Source organism: Castanea sativa, chromosome 4 (assembly GCF_040712315.1).
Source record: "Castanea sativa cultivar Marrone di Chiusa Pesio chromosome 4, ASM4071231v1".
Taxonomy (NCBI): Eukaryota; Viridiplantae; Streptophyta; class Magnoliopsida; order Fagales; family Fagaceae; genus Castanea; species Castanea sativa.
The window spans coordinates 33,367,144-33,385,454 of record NC_134016.1 but is presented as its reverse complement, the minus strand read 5'-3'; the positions used below and the strand labels follow the sequence as shown (position 1 = coordinate 33,385,454).

At 32.7% G+C, this 18,311-nt stretch overlaps 1 protein-coding gene and 1 long non-coding RNA gene across 5 annotated transcripts; one reads left to right on the top strand and one right to left on the bottom strand.

The window, feature by feature from the left end:
• Positions 1-938: 938 nt before the first annotated feature.
• LOC142631097 (uncharacterized) lies at positions 939-4,093 on the top strand. Of its 2 annotated transcripts, XR_012843510.1 has the most exons (3): positions 939-1,417; positions 2,724-2,853; positions 3,506-4,093. It is a non-coding gene; the product is annotated as an uncharacterized LOC142631097 (long non-coding RNA). The 2 variants fall into 2 exon arrangements; XR_012843509.1 differs by lacking the exon at positions 3,506-4,093 and having other exon boundaries at positions 2,724-2,920.
• Positions 4,094-6,800: 2,707 nt separating this feature from the next.
• Positions 6,801-18,097, bottom strand: LOC142631540 (transcription factor BIM1). 3 transcript variants are annotated; one of them, XM_075805713.1, is made up of 12 exons: positions 17,835-18,097; positions 17,224-17,632; positions 17,053-17,130; positions 15,105-15,482; positions 12,327-12,462; positions 12,046-12,212; positions 11,761-11,869; positions 10,745-10,814; positions 10,551-10,646; positions 8,666-9,126; positions 7,448-7,577; positions 6,801-7,305 (listed from the first exon to the last, which is right to left on the bottom strand). In XM_075805713.1, the coding sequence occupies exons 2-12, from the start codon at positions 17,258-17,260 to the stop codon at positions 7,201-7,203; spliced, it is 1,767 nt and encodes a 588-aa protein (XP_075661828.1). In that variant the 5' UTR covers positions 17,261-17,632; positions 17,835-18,097; the 3' UTR covers positions 6,801-7,200. The 3 variants fall into 3 exon arrangements, with proteins under 3 accessions (XP_075661828.1, XP_075661829.1, XP_075661830.1); XM_075805714.1 differs by having other exon boundaries at positions 17,824-18,065; XM_075805715.1 differs by lacking the exon at positions 15,105-15,482 and having other exon boundaries at positions 17,835-18,093.
• Positions 18,098-18,311: the final 214 nt, after the last annotated feature.

Sequence of the window (18,311 nt, the reverse complement as noted above, 5' to 3'; positions counted from 1 at the left end):
AGAATATTTGAAAGACAACCAACTTTTTATGAATTAATTATTTGAACAACTTGAAAATATGTAGGTTTCATAAATAATATTATTGTTTTGGTTATGACTTAGGGTGAGTTTGTTTCAGCTTTTTGAAATTGGGCTTTTTGAAAAAGTGGAGTTTCCAAAAAGTGCAATATGAAAAAGGGTTTTTTCAAAAAGCTGAGTGTTTGGTAAAAGCTGTGAAAAAGTGCTTTTTGAAAAAGCTGAGTGTTTGGCTAGCACTTATAAAAGTGGCAGTTTGAGGGATAAATTACTAAAAAGGACAATGTCTATATAAAGAGAATTCTTTATTTTAATTACCTCTCTTAATACAAGTTATGGATACAATATTTTCACAAAAATTTCACAATAAAGTCTATATAACAAGTTGTTAATAGTAGGAAAAAAAATATATCATTAGTAGGTCTAGATGAGAACTAATAACAACTTACTATGTAAACTTTATTATAAAATTGTTATAAAAATATTCTGTCAATAGTACTATTTTTTTTTTCTAAAGAAAAATAGTAATAACTTAAAAACTTTATTCTTTTTTTTATCATCATTTATTCTTCTTATATTCGTTCTAAACAATTATATTTTTCAATGAATAGTGTTATATTCACAACATTTTTCGTAATATTTTCACAACAAAATTTATGTGAAAAGTTGTTATTAGTTCTAATTTGAACCCACCGTTGAAATTATATTTTTACTCACCAATATTAACTAATAACAATATAAAACTTAAAATTTATTATGAGAATATTGTGAAAATATTACGGTAACATTTCTAAATTGTATATTTCCTTTCTTTCTTTCTTTCTTTCTATCATCCACACGTTTCCTTTTTTTCTTTTTCTTTTTCTTCTCTTGAATTTTCTCCACCACACATGTATCCCATTATCTCCATCCTCTCCTTTTTTTTTTTCTCTACACATTCCAGAACTCTCTTGTCTCTCTTTCTCCAGCTCTCCAGCTCTGTTTCTCTACTTTTCTTTTTCTTTTTTCTTTTTTCCTTCTTTTTCTCCTCCACACACGGTATCCTATCTCTACCCCCCTCTTTTGTTTTCTTTTTCTCTAAGAACATTCCAGCAGTCCAGATGGAAGAAGAAGAAGAAGACGAAGAAGAAGAAGAAGAAGAAGAAGAAGAAGACAGACTCTCCACCGATTCATCATCAAGCTCTCATCCTCCTCAAACTCTCACCGATTCAACCATCATCCTTACAGATTCATCATCGTCCTCACCGCCGCTGCCGAAGCTCACGCACCATCGCACCGAAGCTCACGCATTGCGCCGACCCACGCACCACCGCCGACCCTATTCATCATCTTCCTCACCCATCTTCGAAGCCCAGCTCCGTTCATCCTTCATCCTTCGACGATCTGCCTATTTTGCATTTGGGTGTGTGTGTTTGCATATGGGTCTCAATTTGCTTTGTTTACCGATGTGTGTATGTGTTTGCATATGGGTCGCAGAGCAAAGAGATGAGAGGCAAGATAAAATCAAGAGTATTTGTTCTGTTTTGGGTAAAGCAAAGAAAGGGTAAAGTAAGGTCAATTTGGTAAAATCATCTGTGGTCCAACGGCTATCTTCATAACGGCCACTGCGCTTTTCCAAAATGATCCGAAGCTCCCCATAAATTTTTTGCGCGTTTAGTTCAGTGTAGAGAAACGCGCTTTTTCATTAAAGCCAACTTTTTCAAGTTGCCAAACACGTAAACAGTGTACACTTTTTACAAATGCGCATAACGGGACTTAAAAAGTGGAAACAAACACACACTTATGAGACACCTTCATTTTTTGACAATTCATTACCTTTATTTGTGTTTGCTTCTAGAATTCATATTTGCTTAACAGTCATTTTAGTTTACTAACTACTTATTTGATTTCTTGTTAATTAATGGTGATCTTATATGGCCAGTTATACAATTGGACATTCAACCCATCGGTTTAGTTAAAGTGTAGCATCAAGTTCCAATGAAAAAACATGTGTTTCTTTTGTATGTGATTTTTAAAGGACACTCAGATGTATACTTGGCCACATTAGCAACCTTTTTTTTTTTTTCTTCTTTCATTCATAAGTTACGCAAACACCTAGTGGTGATCTCACTCTTTACTTAGTAGAGGATGTTCCATTTGAACAAAGCTCATTGGTGGAATGTACTAATTTTAAAACACATGACCTATGCTTAGGTACACTCTTTTTTTTTTTTTTTTTGGTACATCCAGACAAGATTCCGATGTCTTACAAAATTGACGAAGATATTAAGATTTGAAGGGAAATGTAGTACAATTAAACATAGAACATAGAATGGAGCCTTTGAAAAATATGATAAAGAGTACATACATACTGTTGTTGAACCTAATCTGTTCGTAGCAATATGTCGAGTTCTCTGGGACAGGTAAAATTATAGTTAGTCGCAATTTGTTTTCAAATTTACTTTGGATTATGAATCTGAGTTGGCGCTAATTTCATTCTAATATACCTTTCTTTCTCCACATAGAGGACATATTAGGAAGTTTGGAAAAAATGAGTGAGAAGAGATCATATAAAATAATTATAAAGTTAATGGTAGTTTTTGTAAGTAGAATGCATATTATTATTTACAATAACTGACTTTCCTTCTTTACACTAGAAATTGAATTTCTCCGTTGTGTTGTGTTGTTGAATTCATTCACACTAACATTGAATGACATCTTTGCATCAGAGATGTGGAAATGTTTTGGAAACGCGCTGCAAGACAAAGATTTGGAGCAATTGCCAAATTTTAAGGAAGTGCAATACTTGCTTGGTCTGTAACTTTTGAAACCAGAAAGCATTCAAAGGAGAACAAAAAGGTATCGTTTATGATACCAAGCAAAACAAATTCTGGAAATAAAGATGTGTGATCAATTTACAAATAAATGAATTATGTGACCAACACATGCATAAACAAGATTAAAACATAGTCATTTGAGTGAAACCAAATGAAGATTAGATTAATCCAATCCAGAGTTTCAACGATCTAGCTCAAATCATGCTTAATTAGTTGCAACTAATTTCAAATTTGTTTTTGCTGTATAATAAATATTTTTTTATAGATATAACAGACAGTTAATTAGGCAGTTTCTTTCTTTCCTTGCTTGATACAGTGCTTTAGTTTTGTATTAGCAAACCTCATTATTAGTAATTATTCTCTCCAATTCTTCTCATTCAATCAATAAGATTCCATTTTATTTAGAGAGGGTTTTAGTGTGAGAAAGAGAGAAACTAAAACTTAACATGGCGTTGAGCTATTCTAGGGCTCAATAATGGCTTCTACGAATATATCTAATACATTTTCTTCCTCTTCTACTCTAAATCAGTCTGCAAAATCAATCGTATATGATCTAAATTCAACTCAGTATTATTTAAGTAATAGTGATAGTCTCGAAACTTTGATTGTCACTCAACCTTTAACTAGCAATGATAATTACCCTGCTGATTGATCTGTGATTCTTGATCTCAAAGCGAACAACAAAATTGGCTACATCAATTGTGCAATCTTCATGCCAATCAGATTCTCATTTGATCAAATGCTTGGATCTACTGCAATATGATGTCGTTGTCCTGATTAATCAATTTGATCTATAATGAGACTGTAAGGCAAGTTTGGCTTGATCTGAAGTATAATTATTCTTAAGGAAATTCTCTGGGGAACATGGCCGAGGTCAAGAAGATATTCAACAAGTTCAAAAAAAAGGCTTGATCTGAACTATAGTTATTCTCAAGGAAATTTTCTGGGAACATGGCCGAGGTCAAGAAGAAATTCAAAAAGTTCGACAAAAATAAAGATGGGAAGATCTCACGTAACAAGTTGAAGGATGTTCTCCATGTGTTGGGGTCTCAAACGACGTAGACGAAGTGAGTTGCATAATGTCAGAGATTGACAAGGACGACAATAGTTTTATCAATCTCAACAAGTTCACTGAGTTTCATATTGGTGGACTGACATCATTAGAGTCATTTGGAATTTATGAGTTGCAAAAGCATATCTCTTGTTATTCTCACAATAACAGTTTCCATCTTTTAGCTTTAATCTCACAAGCCGAGTTCCTACCACGAATTTTTAGTTTCCTCCAATAATTTAATAATTGTTGCCAAGAGATTTCAATTGGTTGGCACCTCCTGTATTTCCGCGAAAGACACTCAGGGCTCAAATCACCCCACCCCGGGCAATTATCGATGTAAAAAAAAAAAATTTCAATAATTCTCCTTATTAAAAATTGTAATCTTTAGTATTCTATTTTATAAACAAAATAGCAAGACAAAGTAGTGTAGTGATTCAATCATACCATATGTGTTTGGAAACTTGAAATTGCATGATATATTAACTAATACAAATACAATTGCTTCATGCCTGTACACATGCTTCATGCCTACTAAAGAATACAAATATCATTTTGATAAAATATAAATGAAGATATTCTTCAATTATTTTTTATATTCTTGATTGTGTTATTAAATTTATTTTTCTTTTGTTAGATTTTTTTTTTCAATTGTTACAAGAACAACTAAATTTGAGCAAGAATTCAAAAAAAAAAAGGTTCTCATATAAATCTTAGAAAAATGACATCAAAAGTTCATTATACTTAATAATTAATGCATCACTAAAAATAATTAGTATAACAAAATTAATGTATTTATGCTATTAGTAATCTTTTTAATTACATAGAATAAAGACTACAATGTTGGTTATACATATTACATGTCAATGGAAGGAGTTAGGAAATCTAAATGGTTAAGATTAATTTTAGTGAATTCACAAATATTTAATTTTAGATAGCTTGTATGTCAATTGTTGTCAAAGCAACTAAATATGAGGAAGAATGTTATATTCTAAAATTATTATTATTATTCCAATTAAAAATTTATATATAAAATTTATAAAAAAAATTAATCATAAAAATTCTTTTCCTATAAATAATTAATGCACAATTATAGATAATTAATATATTTATTTACTCTATTGGTTAATTCAATGAACTAATACTTTAATATAAATATAAACTTTGTTAAGTTGAAAGCCTAAATATATAAAGAGAATTTTAAAGAATGCATCACATGATAGAACATTTTACTCTCTTACAGGGACAGAAGCATAGTTGGACCAAGGGGGGGCAATGACCCTCCCTAATATATTTTTTTTAAAAAATACTAGTATTATATAGGTACTAATTTTAGCAATTTTTTTCTATAAAATTACTCTTTACCCCCTTAACAATATCATTAATTCTTTTACGAGTAATGTTATAGTCACAAAATTTTCTACAAAATTTTTACAAAATACTGAGGTAGTAAATTCTTATCGGTTTGCATCTAGGCTCATCACTTACATCACTTTTTAACTTATCAATAATCACTCACCACATTAGCAATTTGTAAAAATAGTTTGTAGCTCTAGCATTTTCCTTCTTTTAAAGGCCATAGAAAAAAACTTGATCTAAAATCTAAACATAATATATAAGCCCAAAAAAATTAGCCAAACAACAAAATTACCAATAGTAAAGCTAAAAACAATTAAGCTTAATCAACAATTTTACCCAAAACAAATGGCCTGATCTTTAAAAAAATTTAAATGAAATAATTTTGTCCTTACTTAGAAGCAAGGCTAACATCAAAAACACATTAAAAAAAAAAACCATTAACAGTTAAGCAGCAAAGTCAAAAACTAAAACTTTACACACAGTCAGCAGCAAAGTTGGCCCTTCATATTCTTAGTCCTGGCTCCGTTCCTGCTCTCTTACATAAGACCTCTGCTTATTTATATATATATATATATATATATATTTTGAAGATTGATTGAATGATTGAATATTAGTCCTTAAAGGATACAAGGTTATGACCTTAAAACAAAGAAAATTTTTGTTTCAAAGAGATGTCATTTTCATGAGTCAATGTTCTCTTCAAGTGTTTCACTTCACAGCTCTAACATGATCTTTCTTCACAATCTTTCTTATCCTTTATTTTTGGGAAAAAATTGTTCCACACATTGTGTGGAAAAACCTGTACCAAAAATAATTGAACCAAGGGAGTCAATCTTGTACCGGTATGACCAGTGGAACGATATATTTCGGCACCGGTCAATACCAGTGTACCGTTTCGGGTTTACCGTTATTTTTTATTATTTATAAATATAAATGTGTGTATATATATGTGTGTGTGTGTGTGTGTGTGTGTGTGTATAAATATAAAAGTTTACCATAAAACATTACCTTAATTCAAAACAAATTATTCATGATTTTAGACTTTAGCATCAATTAAAAGAAAAGAAAACATAATATAAAAAATAAAAAGCTTAATTGTTTATTGCATACTAAAAAACCAAATAATACTAATAAGTTAATACAAGTAAGTTATTATTCTATCCTTACAAAAATTCAAAAATTACAAAACTGAGAAAAAAAAAAAAAATTATGTATCAGCTGATATTGCCCGAAATTGGCCGGTATAGCCATACATAGCTGGTATGGCCAATACATAGCCGATATGGCCGGTATTTAAATCGGTACAAAACGTTAATATTTCGATATCGATATATGTATCGGTACGGTACATACTAGCTGGTACCGGTACGGTATCAACCACCTTAAATTGAACTTGTAACTTAAAGTCACGAGTTCAATTATATTTTGCAATGTGTGGATCCACAAACTATGTAGAATAAACACTTCCCTTTATTTTTCATCATTCTATGCCATATTCTTTTCCTTATTCTATACCAAGTCATCAATCCTTAGAGTTATTTTAAAGCATTGAAATTGAGGACACAAAAATATTTTTGGAATTTAAAGCAATAAAACATGTTACAACACCCTTCAATAAATAAAATTCTCTTACATTTCAAGAATCAAGAAAAATAATATTGAAAGAAACTTTACAAGAATGGAAGCTTTAAATGAAAAAGCAGCTTCTCAATCTTACATGGAAGCCTCTATGATGACAACAAATAGAAAATAAATAATACATATTATTTTGCTGGGAAATATGTGGATCCCAACAAACTAATTGAAAGATGCTACATGTACAAACAATCAATCTTGGTCTCAACTGGGTAGTTTATAAACCAGCAGAAGACATGAATAAACCCTCCCAAGACGATATAGGCTACCCAAAAAAATCAATTAATACAATTAGAAAAATAAGAAAATAGTGAAACTGTCATTTTAGCTTTTGCCTGTCTTGAGCTTCTTTCGGGCTTGGTCAGAGTCTTCAGCACTTGCAACTCTAGAGCGTATTGTCCCCTGATTGCTAGTTGGAACCTCATTAACCTAGGGACCATTGGAAGACAAAGTTTAGCTAAGTTCTACAGAGATGGAAATGAAATATGTGCACTAAACTCTAATACAAATTTCACTTGAAAAGAGACTTCGAGTACCAATTGTGGTGTAAAATATTAATATACTTATATACCTTTACAACAGATGGTGGTCTGGTCGCTCTACCATTAGATTGCTTTCCAAGCTCAATTTGTACTGAGATACTGGCTTGTGACAAATCCACTCCAGAACTCTGCAGTGCTTCTGTCAGAGTACTTAACAACCTGTTCAATACCAAATATCCCTTCATGTTAGAGAGTTTTAATCAATAAACTGATTCAAAGTACGGCCTCTCAAAATGATGTTCACAAATTACGACTAGGCAAAATCTCTTTTTACTGACTAATGGAGAATGAATTGAGAACCGAGTCTACCATTTAAAGCACTGACTTTAAGCAAATTTTTCTTTTCATTGCTAAGTTACACACACCCACCTAGTAGGTTTTGAAGCCACAACCTCACTCTTCACCCCATCATGCCTTTTCAAGGGGGGGGAAGTGCCATTTAAAGAATGACATTTTCGATCAACAAGAGGCCTGACCTTGGTGCGATGATCAGTGCTTTTTGTCCAAGCAATGAGTCACAATTCAAGTTTGGGAATAAGCCTCTCCAAAATTTAAGATAAGACTGTATATCAACCACCTTTCCCGGCCCCTACAAGAGTGTGAGTCTTGTCACTTGTGTACTAGGTACAACTTTTTATTTTTATTGTATACATGCTAAAAGTTTTATTCCAATCACTCTCGACTTGATGTGGAAATGAGTTCAAAACTCATGCTTAAGTGGCATAGGGCTAGGAATAGTCAAGGCTGACAGGGCTTGTACAATAATGGGGAATCAGCATCCTCCAACCATCTTACCAAGACTATTATAGCTATTACATATATCGTCTATACAAATTTAGAACAAGGAGCCAATCATCAACAGCATGAGTTGCTTGTTCCCTAATATGGCAGAGCAGCTCAGTGAGCTGAAGGCAAGCGAACCTAGGGACATCATTAAGAAGATTATGGTCCAGTGCAAATGCTATCTGCAGTATCCAACTCAAATAATTGTAGTCCTGTTGTAACCTAACAGGATAATGGTCCTTTAAAGATCATGCCACGAGAAGTGCCAAAACTTTAGGATCACCAAGGTGCCTAATCTGGCAGTTCAATAAGTGTCTTAATAGTGTGTACACGTTAATGTTTATCAGACATGAACCAACAGCATTAAGACCCAACGTGAAATTCACAGTTTGTCCAAGAATGTGTGGCTTACCTTAAAGAAAGTCAAGATACTAAGTAATCATGTAAAATACACATATACTTACCCTTGAGAATACACACTTGAGATGCTAATGGTACCACCTTCAACAGTCAAGTCCTGTTCTTTCGGCTTGTCACTAGTTGTGCCACCATCAGTAGGACATGATCTCAGCTGACATAACTGTGGTTGAGGATGAGATGAAATGTTTTCTGCATCAGATGCCAATTTAGGAGGAAGTTGAGGCACTGCACCACTAATCCTGACAGGTGTGAAGACATTTGGCTGCAGTGACATAGGAAAGGGTATTCCCTTATTGGTGATTATGGGGTGGTTATCCATCTGTTTAAAGGTAGTAGCAGTACTTATGTCAGATTCTACTGGGTTCTGTGCACTCCCAGCAATGGTTGGAGAGACGCAGATATTTTTCTCATCAAACTTCCCAGCAAACACTAATGCAGGAGCAGACACACTATTTACACCTCGTGATTGATCAACATAACTTTCTGCTGGTCTGTGATTGTTTCTCTGTTTCAAACAAGGGAGATATCATCAACTATTAGGTTTCAGCAGTGGTATGGATCTGATGCAGCACAAGATTGAAAGGAAAATTGAGAAAAATAAACAGAACAAAAAAAGGATAGACCTAGGAATAAACACCAAGCCAAAAACCTTGGAATCAATACCTAGATAGCTAAGAATTGACACCAATCCATTGGAAAATTCCAATGAAAAATTTTATTCATCAATCATATGTGTTCATAATGTTTTCTCTGGAGCCTTTAAATAAGTTCTAAATTACATCAAATAAATAAGGAGAAATCAGATCATCATTTGAACAGCAATGAAATCCCTTAAAACCTCAAAATAAAATTCAAATCCCGTAATTTAAATCAGTAACAATACGCTGTCTGCATCAACTCTCCCAGAGTGGGAGAGACTTGACCCTGTCTAGAATAGCTTTAGGTAGTACTCTAGCAAGTCAGAGTCTAGCTACTGCAGTTTGTTTTTGGTAATCCACATGGCATAGAAACCAGGTTGATTTAACACTTTGAACGGTCTAAAAGTAAACCACTTGAGCCTAACATGTGCTGACTTCAAATAGACACATGCCCATGGATCCATTGACAGAACTGTTGGGTGTACACTGGATTACAGGGGGAATGTGCTCTTTGTTTGATGCCACTTCAAACTCTTTTAGGCTTATTGGGTTTGAGTTTCTTTGGCCGCCTGTCTAGGTTGGGATAATACATGCTTAACCTCACTCTTGTTAGATGTCTCAACTTCTTTTGGTGTGTCCACTTGGATGTTCACTGTTACTCATTCAACAGAGTTCCTAGATCTTACAGTGAACATAATTTGAATAGTCTAAACTATCCCCTAGAGCTGTATCTCGATTGAAATGGGCTTGATAGCTTTTCTTAGAAGGTAGTGTGCCCTCAACGTCAACATTATCACCTCCCATGTGGGAAGCTTGATGTAGTATGCCACAGATTATCCAATCAAGGGAAACATCTACTTTATTTAATTGTGCACTATTCCTAGCACTCTTGTTCAAACCTTTTGCACAGGTGTTGAAAGGCTTTTATCAGATTTTCTAAGGTTTTTTCCGTGGTAGCCTAGGTCTAGAAATTAGACACTATGGTAATGCTTGCAAAAGGGTATGCAAAATATGGATGCAATTGAGATAAGCAAACAAGATTCTTTGCAAAATAAATTTTCAATAGACTATGATTTGGCTTAAATTCAAATATTTGTTCTCCAAATATATGACCATTATATGCGTGTTAAATAAGCATTCTTTAAAATGCAAAAATTTCCACCTCACTAAGTCCATTTGGATGATACACACACAAAATAAATCATTAAATACATAATAAGAAGTAAGAAATCTAATGAGTGTTGATGTTTCCAAATTACACAGAGAGCATAGAGGCAAAAATAAAATTTACCCATGGCATCAATTTTGCTGGTTCATGGCTCCATCCTTGGTATGACCCCTCATACTTATGTACTTTCTCCTGTAAAAACTGAATGTACTCGATAACCTGCAAAAAGATTCCAAAACCACACCATTCAATAGTTAGCACAATGTAAGGTGAGGGAAAGAAGTGAAAGGGCAGATTACAATAAGATAGGTATATACCTCTAATAAAAATGATGCCTTATCTCTCTTTTGGTCACTATTAGGAATGAGTTCCCTCAACATCTGAAATCTGCGTGGTAACTTCATTTTTTTAGAATAAGATGTTGGCAACAACCTAATTAGTAAACAATCAACTGATTGCTTCTAATAACAAAAAAGAGCCATAATGCTAACCGGTACTCCCACAAAATCATAAATCTTTTATTTATGTTTGACCAGGGGGAAAATATTACTTGCAAATGGTTATGCAGAACATCAATATGATTAATGTAAGTTTCCAACAAAAAGAATCACCACAGCTGTCACGTGTTGCTTGTAGCAGCCATAAAAAATCAAAAGACAGACACACACAGAGAGAGGAAACTGCAAAAGCGCTCACTCCATTGCCTGTGTTTCAAAACAAATTGTTTGACCATTCTAATCTAACTTGCTAAACTGCTTTTGAATTATCTTCTATATGATTACTTATCAGCCTTGTTCCCAACTTCACCAGAGGCAACCTTAGACAGCTATAAGTACTAGAAACGCACCCCCAAACCTCCACTCACAAACTATATGAAAACAAAACTACAATTTAAATTAAAAAAAATGACATTTATAAAGCAGATAACTCAATTAACATTAAAAAAAAGGGACAAATTTCAATTCAAATATTTTGTGCATAAAAAAAGGGGAGTCGAATGAAAAACCATTATACAGATGATATGTTTCATAAAAGAGACTGCCAGATAGTTTTAGAGGTTCGCAGGCGATTATGTTCATGTCTTTTAGGGACTTCAGAGTTGTATCATTTCAAGTCTGTCACACTCTAGTGATGAAATTACTAGGACCGGGGCTACTTAGATCAATAAATAACAAACATCATGGCAAATATTAAGCAGGAATGAGAGATGATTTAATTAATATTCGGTTCTCCAAAAAGAAAAAAAAAAAAAAAAAAAAAACCCTCCAAGTACACACTCACTGCAAATACAGAGACATAGTTCCAAATGAGAAAAAGAGGCAGGAAGACTTACCTATCATTAATTTTACTCCTTCTACGCTGCTCTGTTGCAGAATGCTTGGAACGTGGTGTGTTAGCCTTCTGATCAGAGCTCTTCCCGTCCACTTTTACCCTCAATTCCCCTGTATATACTCACACTTTTTAATTCAGTGAAAACAACAAGAGAAACTAAAAGAAACAATCTTTTGCTACATTTCATATGTCTATATAACACAAGAATCTCGCTATGAAACCAGTTTCTTGGGAAACAAGAAACGAAGTAATAATAATTAATATCAGGTTTTGAGCGAGAATATACCTATGTGGGGAGTGGTAGAAGCGGGAGTAGCAACAGGAGTAGAGGGCTCTTTCTTAAGGACAAACTCTTCCTCATCGTCTATTATTATGTCATCTTCATGGGTACTACCTTGTGCGGATTTGATCATTTCCATGAAGCTTTTGCTCTTGTTCTTCTGCCCTGTAGCCCTGTTCAGCATTTCCTAAAAACCCATTACTCCCTTGATTACAGTGCATTAAACAGGAGAGGAAATGAAAGAAAACAACATGAAAGAGAATCAGAGGAAGGAGAAATTGACTGACTGAGAGGAAGAGAGAGAGCTGAAGCTGTTGCGGTGGTTGTTGTTGTTGTTGTTGTTGTTGTTGTTACTGTTAGACGACAGTGATGGCCTCTCTGACGACGTCGTCCATTGTTGTCCACTCAACTTCGCCCCAGCTTCTGTACATGCCAAGGTTTCAGTAAAGTGTGTGTTTATTTATTTTTTGGTCGGATGTCATTTAAGATTGAGTTTTCGTATTTCCGTTTGTACCGAACCAGTCTACTATAATTATGATCAATTATACAGTATTCAGTACAGAGGTTGCCCGAATATTATAATTCAAAAACTAGTTTAGAAGGGTACAATTAAAATAAGAAAAACACACATATAGTGTAAAAAGTTGATAAATTTGACTTATTTTTAACTAGACAAACACATGGTATTCAAACTCTCTCTTCGACGTGTAATATATATATATATATATATATATATATATATATATATATATATATGAAACCTCTCAAACTCCTACAATTTTTCAAGTCTGCATAATATTTAAATAAAATTATTTTTGTTTAGTCCAAACTTAATAAAGGAGTGAAACTTTATTTTTTTAACAAGTTCAACTTAAACTGAAATTCATCATTTTTTTAAACAAAATTATTTTTATTTAGTCCAAACTTAATTAGAGTGAAACTCTTTTTCTCTGACAAGTCCAACTTAAACTCAAATTAAATGTTGATAATTTTTCTTTAATATTTTTTGGTCTTTCAGAAGTTTTAATATCTAAATTTTTAAGTTATTTTTTTACAATATTTGAAATTGTTTGACAAATTTTTTGTAAGCCATTACGCGTTCAAGCAATGGCTTCTTCATCAATTTGTAACACAAATTGAAATTATATAAGAGCAAGTCATGCAATAATGTAGTTTCTAAATCAATTTAAAATTTTATAAAATTATTTTAATCTACCTCACAAATAGGTAAGTTCCCGTGCATAGAGTTAGTGACTAGGTTGATATATATTCTTATGGTTTATTTATATTGAACTCCTTGTATTTTGCATTAAATTAACATAATTGGCACAAAAAATAAAAATTTTAAAGCAAACACATGATACAAAATTATACTCCAATTTTACATAAAAATGTTTTGACCACATCAATTTAAATTTTTTTAAAAAATATGTTAGGACCAATACTTTTTTTTTTTTGTTGAGAAAATGTTATGACCAATACCAATAGCATTAGCAAGTGTAATAAATTTAATATTTTATTAAGCCATGACCATAGCCTTTATTAAATTTTGTATTTTCAACTATGGTAATTTTATCCTTCAATTCTTTTAAGAGTATATTCATCCTTGGATTATATATTAAGTAAAACATTTTTATCCATAGTTATCAAAAACGTATGAACCGATGATAAAAACAATAGTAATAATTAAAAATAAATAAATCTACTATTTCTTTTATATATTTTATTTTATCTAGTTTCCTCTTTCTTTTCTTTTTCTTTTTTCTTTTTGGGCCCTTGTATAGGAGATGAATGGCTATCCCGAAATGTTGTGTAGCCCACTGATGGCCCAAAAGGCCCATCGAAACATTGCAATCAACCAAACTAATCATACGTTGGTCACCCAATTAATTGTCTTCCACGGAGAGGGAGCTGCTCCAACTAATTTTAAATCTAGAACGAATTTTATATCTGGATGATCCCTAATTTTTTATATATATATTTAAAAGAAAAAATTTGAAAATTTTTAATTAGTAGATTATAGATGGTGGCTTCATTGTTTGAACCTACGTTATTGGAGATTATTACACTTGCAATGTCTCACACCTTTAATAGTTCTTTTATTATTACATTTCAATGATGATTTGAAAATTTAATTTTTATTATAATTATTTTTTTGGTTTCGAGGAACTTGACCAGCTTGATTTGAAAATTTGCTCTCCAGGAAGTGGTTGTACAGCTATGCAACAGAATTGAAAACTTTATTATTTAGGTACAAGAACTCCCAGATTTTTTTTGAATTATTATTAATTTAAATTATATTAGGATGAGAGTTCCGACCATAGACCACAAAGTCATACTCTTAATGTATTACAATTTTATATATACTGAGTTTTAATTTAAATTGTATTTATTAGGTTGAGACTTCTGACCATAGACCAACATGTCATGGTCTTAAATTTATTTATTTATTTTTAGAAACATATTCTTAATGTCCTATGATAACATATTCAAGATCATTTTCAATATATAGCCCTCATGTCATGTCCCTATATATATGATAGCTGATAATAGGTCTACTTTTTGCATCGCTTCAAATTCAAACAATCAAGGACTAATTAGAAAAATACAAATGAAAAGAATGGATGCATAAATTGCTTTTCAAAATCTATGTGCTACTTTCAAAACTTTGGTCCTTTTTTTCTATCTTGTGGGGGGAAAATACTTAAGTATTTTTAGAATATAGTGAAATGATGTTTTCTCCTCTCACATCCATGATAAATCTCACTAAAAATATAATAAGTAAATACCATCATAAATATGAGATAAGTAAACATCATTCATAGAATTCTGAAATTATCTAAGAATTATTCGTTAGTGTTGTTTTAGACCAAGAACGAATGAATGGCTCCAAGGAGAAAAAGAATGAAGAGGTTAAAACCAGTGATAAAACTTTGGCCGTTCTTTTAGCTCACTAGGCACGCAAACTACGTATATGTCGGACTGTCGGTAATGCATGCATGAATGAATGTTGAAAAAAAAAGTTATGGGACACAAAAACGATTAAAACGACTTTGTTTTTTTACCTCTTGTGACTGGTTTTTCACCCATATTCTCCTTCCCTGTCTTTCCCTTTTTCAACGCAGATTCTTCCCACAATGTGAACCCACTTCCTGTATAAGAACTGGAGTTGGAATTTTCATCATTCCTATCCGTACTACTTGTTTGTGCTACAGTATATATTGACCCCTCTGGCTTTGGAACCCTTTGATTAAAATAGGATGAAATGTGGCTTATAGTGTAAGTCCCAATCCCTCCGGGGAGAATGTGCTCCACCGAAGGCGGTGGTGCCGGAGGCGGCGGCTTTTCCACCGATGATATCTCAGCTGTGGTTTCTTCCTTTGCACTGGTCTTTCCTATCCGCTCTAATGGTTGCAAGAAATCATGAGTTTTGAGGTAACTTCCTGTTCATGCATGAAGAAACAAAGGAGTTCCTATTTAGATCTAGGTGATCAGACTGATTAATGAGCATATGTTTATGTAATTATGGGCAACAAGAAGGAAAAAAAAAAAAAAAAAAAAAAAGAAGCTCTCATGTTACTATTATACCAGGTCAAGCCATCCGTATCATTTTTCTTTTTCAAAAAGTCATCCGTGTAATAATTTAATGAATGAAAATCATAGAATGGAACTTGGAAGATTGGTATAAAATGAATTATAACAAATGAGTATAAAACTGAATCACATGTTATTCACTCATTGAATTATGATATGAGTGATTAGATATAATAATTACAAAAGATACTTTCTCCACAAGGAGAGAGACCTGGCTAACATGTACTCCATGTAAATTTATAAAAATTTTAGAGCCACGCACCTTTAAAAAAAAAAAAAGGTCCTCAACTACCTATATGAAATTTGCAACCAAACAATATTTCTATAAAAAAAAAAAAAAATGAAGTCTTTTAAAATTTTTGACAACGTACTATACAATTCGTGGAATTCAGATCTGAACATGGTTCTCATATTAAATTAATATGAAATCTGAATGGGCAAAAGTTAAACAAGAAAGTTCAAATTTTGGTGTCTGCTGGTATGAGCTATATTAAGAAAATTTCGAATTTGGCAGAAAAAAAATATATGCTGCTAAAATTTTCAAAATTATGTAGCCTAGCTACTAAAATTTTAAATTTCAAATCTTTTTAGAACAACATTGTAGAGTTGTAATTTTAATGTTTTTTAAAATGAAAATGCTAAGGATCTTGTAACTCCATCAGCTTTTCTTAGTGTTTTTTTTTTTTTTCAAATCAAATAAAATATTTTTGGTATTTTTAATAAAGAAAAATTCCCCACCATAATAACTACCAATATATGAAAAAATTAAATACTCAATGCAGCTTTTGCATGCATGTGCGATATACATAATTTCACCACCATTAATCACATATTTCATGAATGAAGAAGAAAATCAAGGGCGTGACTCATGTATGATATTGATGATGTACTTGAATAGTGCCTCTGATGTGACACGTCAAATTTTGATTTGTCAAAATCCAAAATCGGTCCCACCAAATGCCGAATTCCAATCTGATGGTGCTAATTGCTAACTTCTAACCCCTTCCTTTTCGGATTCGACAACCTATTTAAAAAAAACTGGCCCACTTAAAACTCATGGCCCAGATCCATGATTCAATTGCCATCACGTGCACACACAAAATTGTGATGCCTATGCCTATTCATTATTATTCAAGCATCAAGATTCAAAGATTAGATATATGATATACTACTATCTTCTTTTCATTATATATTTTCTATTTATATCCGAAAACATTAAAATCCATTTATCAAAAAAAAAAACATAAAAATCCAAATTACCAACTCCCCCAACAAAAAATAAATCTTTAAAACCAAAAAAAAAAAAAAAAAAACCTTCCTTTAATTTTTGAGATCTTAGATGACTGAAATAGAAATAGAAATAGAAATAGAAAAAAATCTTACTTTTTTACTATATGTAAAATTAAAAAAAAAAAATACCTTGAGAAGATGGCCTTGGATCTTGCTGGGCAGTTGAATGAGTGTACAGTGACAGAAAATCATGTGTTGGTTTCCGTCCTGTACCAAAAAAACAAAAACCAAAACATATTTTCATTGTTGTCTAAACGAAACAAATTTGAAAAAAAAAAAAAAACATGTTTCTGAAAGTACCTTCGGTTCCAAAGGGACGAGGTTGAGGAAGCTCCATGTTTGTTTTTTGTTTTTTGAACCGAATTATGTAAACAAAGTATCCTCAGAGCCTCAAATTCAGTGAATTCTCTGACTAATAATTGAATTCTTTGAAAATTCAGAACTCTCAAAGCGGAATTGGAACGTTGGAGCCTCAAATACTCAGTGGTGCTTCTCAGATCCGCGTACTAGAGAGAAGAGAAAGATCGGAGGCGCATTCACTTCCTCTAATAAATCGAATAGCTCCAAATTATGGAATTGCTCTCAATTATTGCTTCAAACACTTGGGAAGAAAATTTTCTTGACCAACAATACAGCTTTACATATTTTCCGTACACGTAAAAGTAAAGCCATGAACCCGGAAAAAATTGAGTCACAGAAGTCAGCGAATCTGCCATCAGAATTATCATTAAACAAAAAAAAAAAAAAATCAAAAAATCAAAACCTTAAACCATAACATAAAGATCCATAAAGATAGCAGGAAAATAATGGATTAACTAGTTTGATCAGAATTACAACAATTGACGTGAAGTTTCAGCTTCCAAGCTGTTGAACAAAAAGGAAACCGAATTTGAAACTCACAGTTTACTCACCAAAGTGTCTGAATTCAAAGCTTTAAACACCAATAATGCAGAACCAATCTCCTTCGAATTTCGACCAAAAAAAAAAACTCTTTCTCTCTCTTGTTGTTTTCTTTTTCCTTTACTGTCTCTCTCTCTCTCTCTCTATCTTTTTCTCTCTTGTCTTTCGCTTTTCTTTATAAATTCTTTGCTCTAAAAACGAGCAGTGCGGCGAAAGGCTAGGCTTAAGGCCGGACTTTCTCTCTCTTCTCTCTTCTCTCTTCTCTCTCTCTCTCTCTCATTATGTCTGCTGCGGAGTTGAAGATCTTTTATACAGTTTATTTTGCATTCTGTTTTTCGTTTTTTTTTTTTTTGGGGCCTTTTGGTCGTGCTCCGTTAGTTGAGAACGCCGTTAGAGTAACGACGTTGCGGCGGAGATGACGGCGTTAGAGGGGTATGAGTAAGACGGAGTTCTGTATTACTCTGAATCACAAATTTGGCATTGTGGTT

Coding starts and splice junctions, on each gene's coding strand:
- LOC142631540 (XM_075805713.1), bottom strand. CDS start 17,260: ATGGAGCTTCCTCAACCTCGTCCCTTTGGAACCGAAG. Junction 9,127..10,550: donor CAGCAAAATTGATGCCATGG/GTAAATTTTATT, acceptor TGTTTGAAACAG/AGAAACAATCACAGACCAGC. Junction 7,578..8,665: donor TCAAGTGTGTATTCTCAAGG/GTAAGTATATGT, acceptor GGTATTGAACAG/GTTGTTAAGTACTCTGACAG.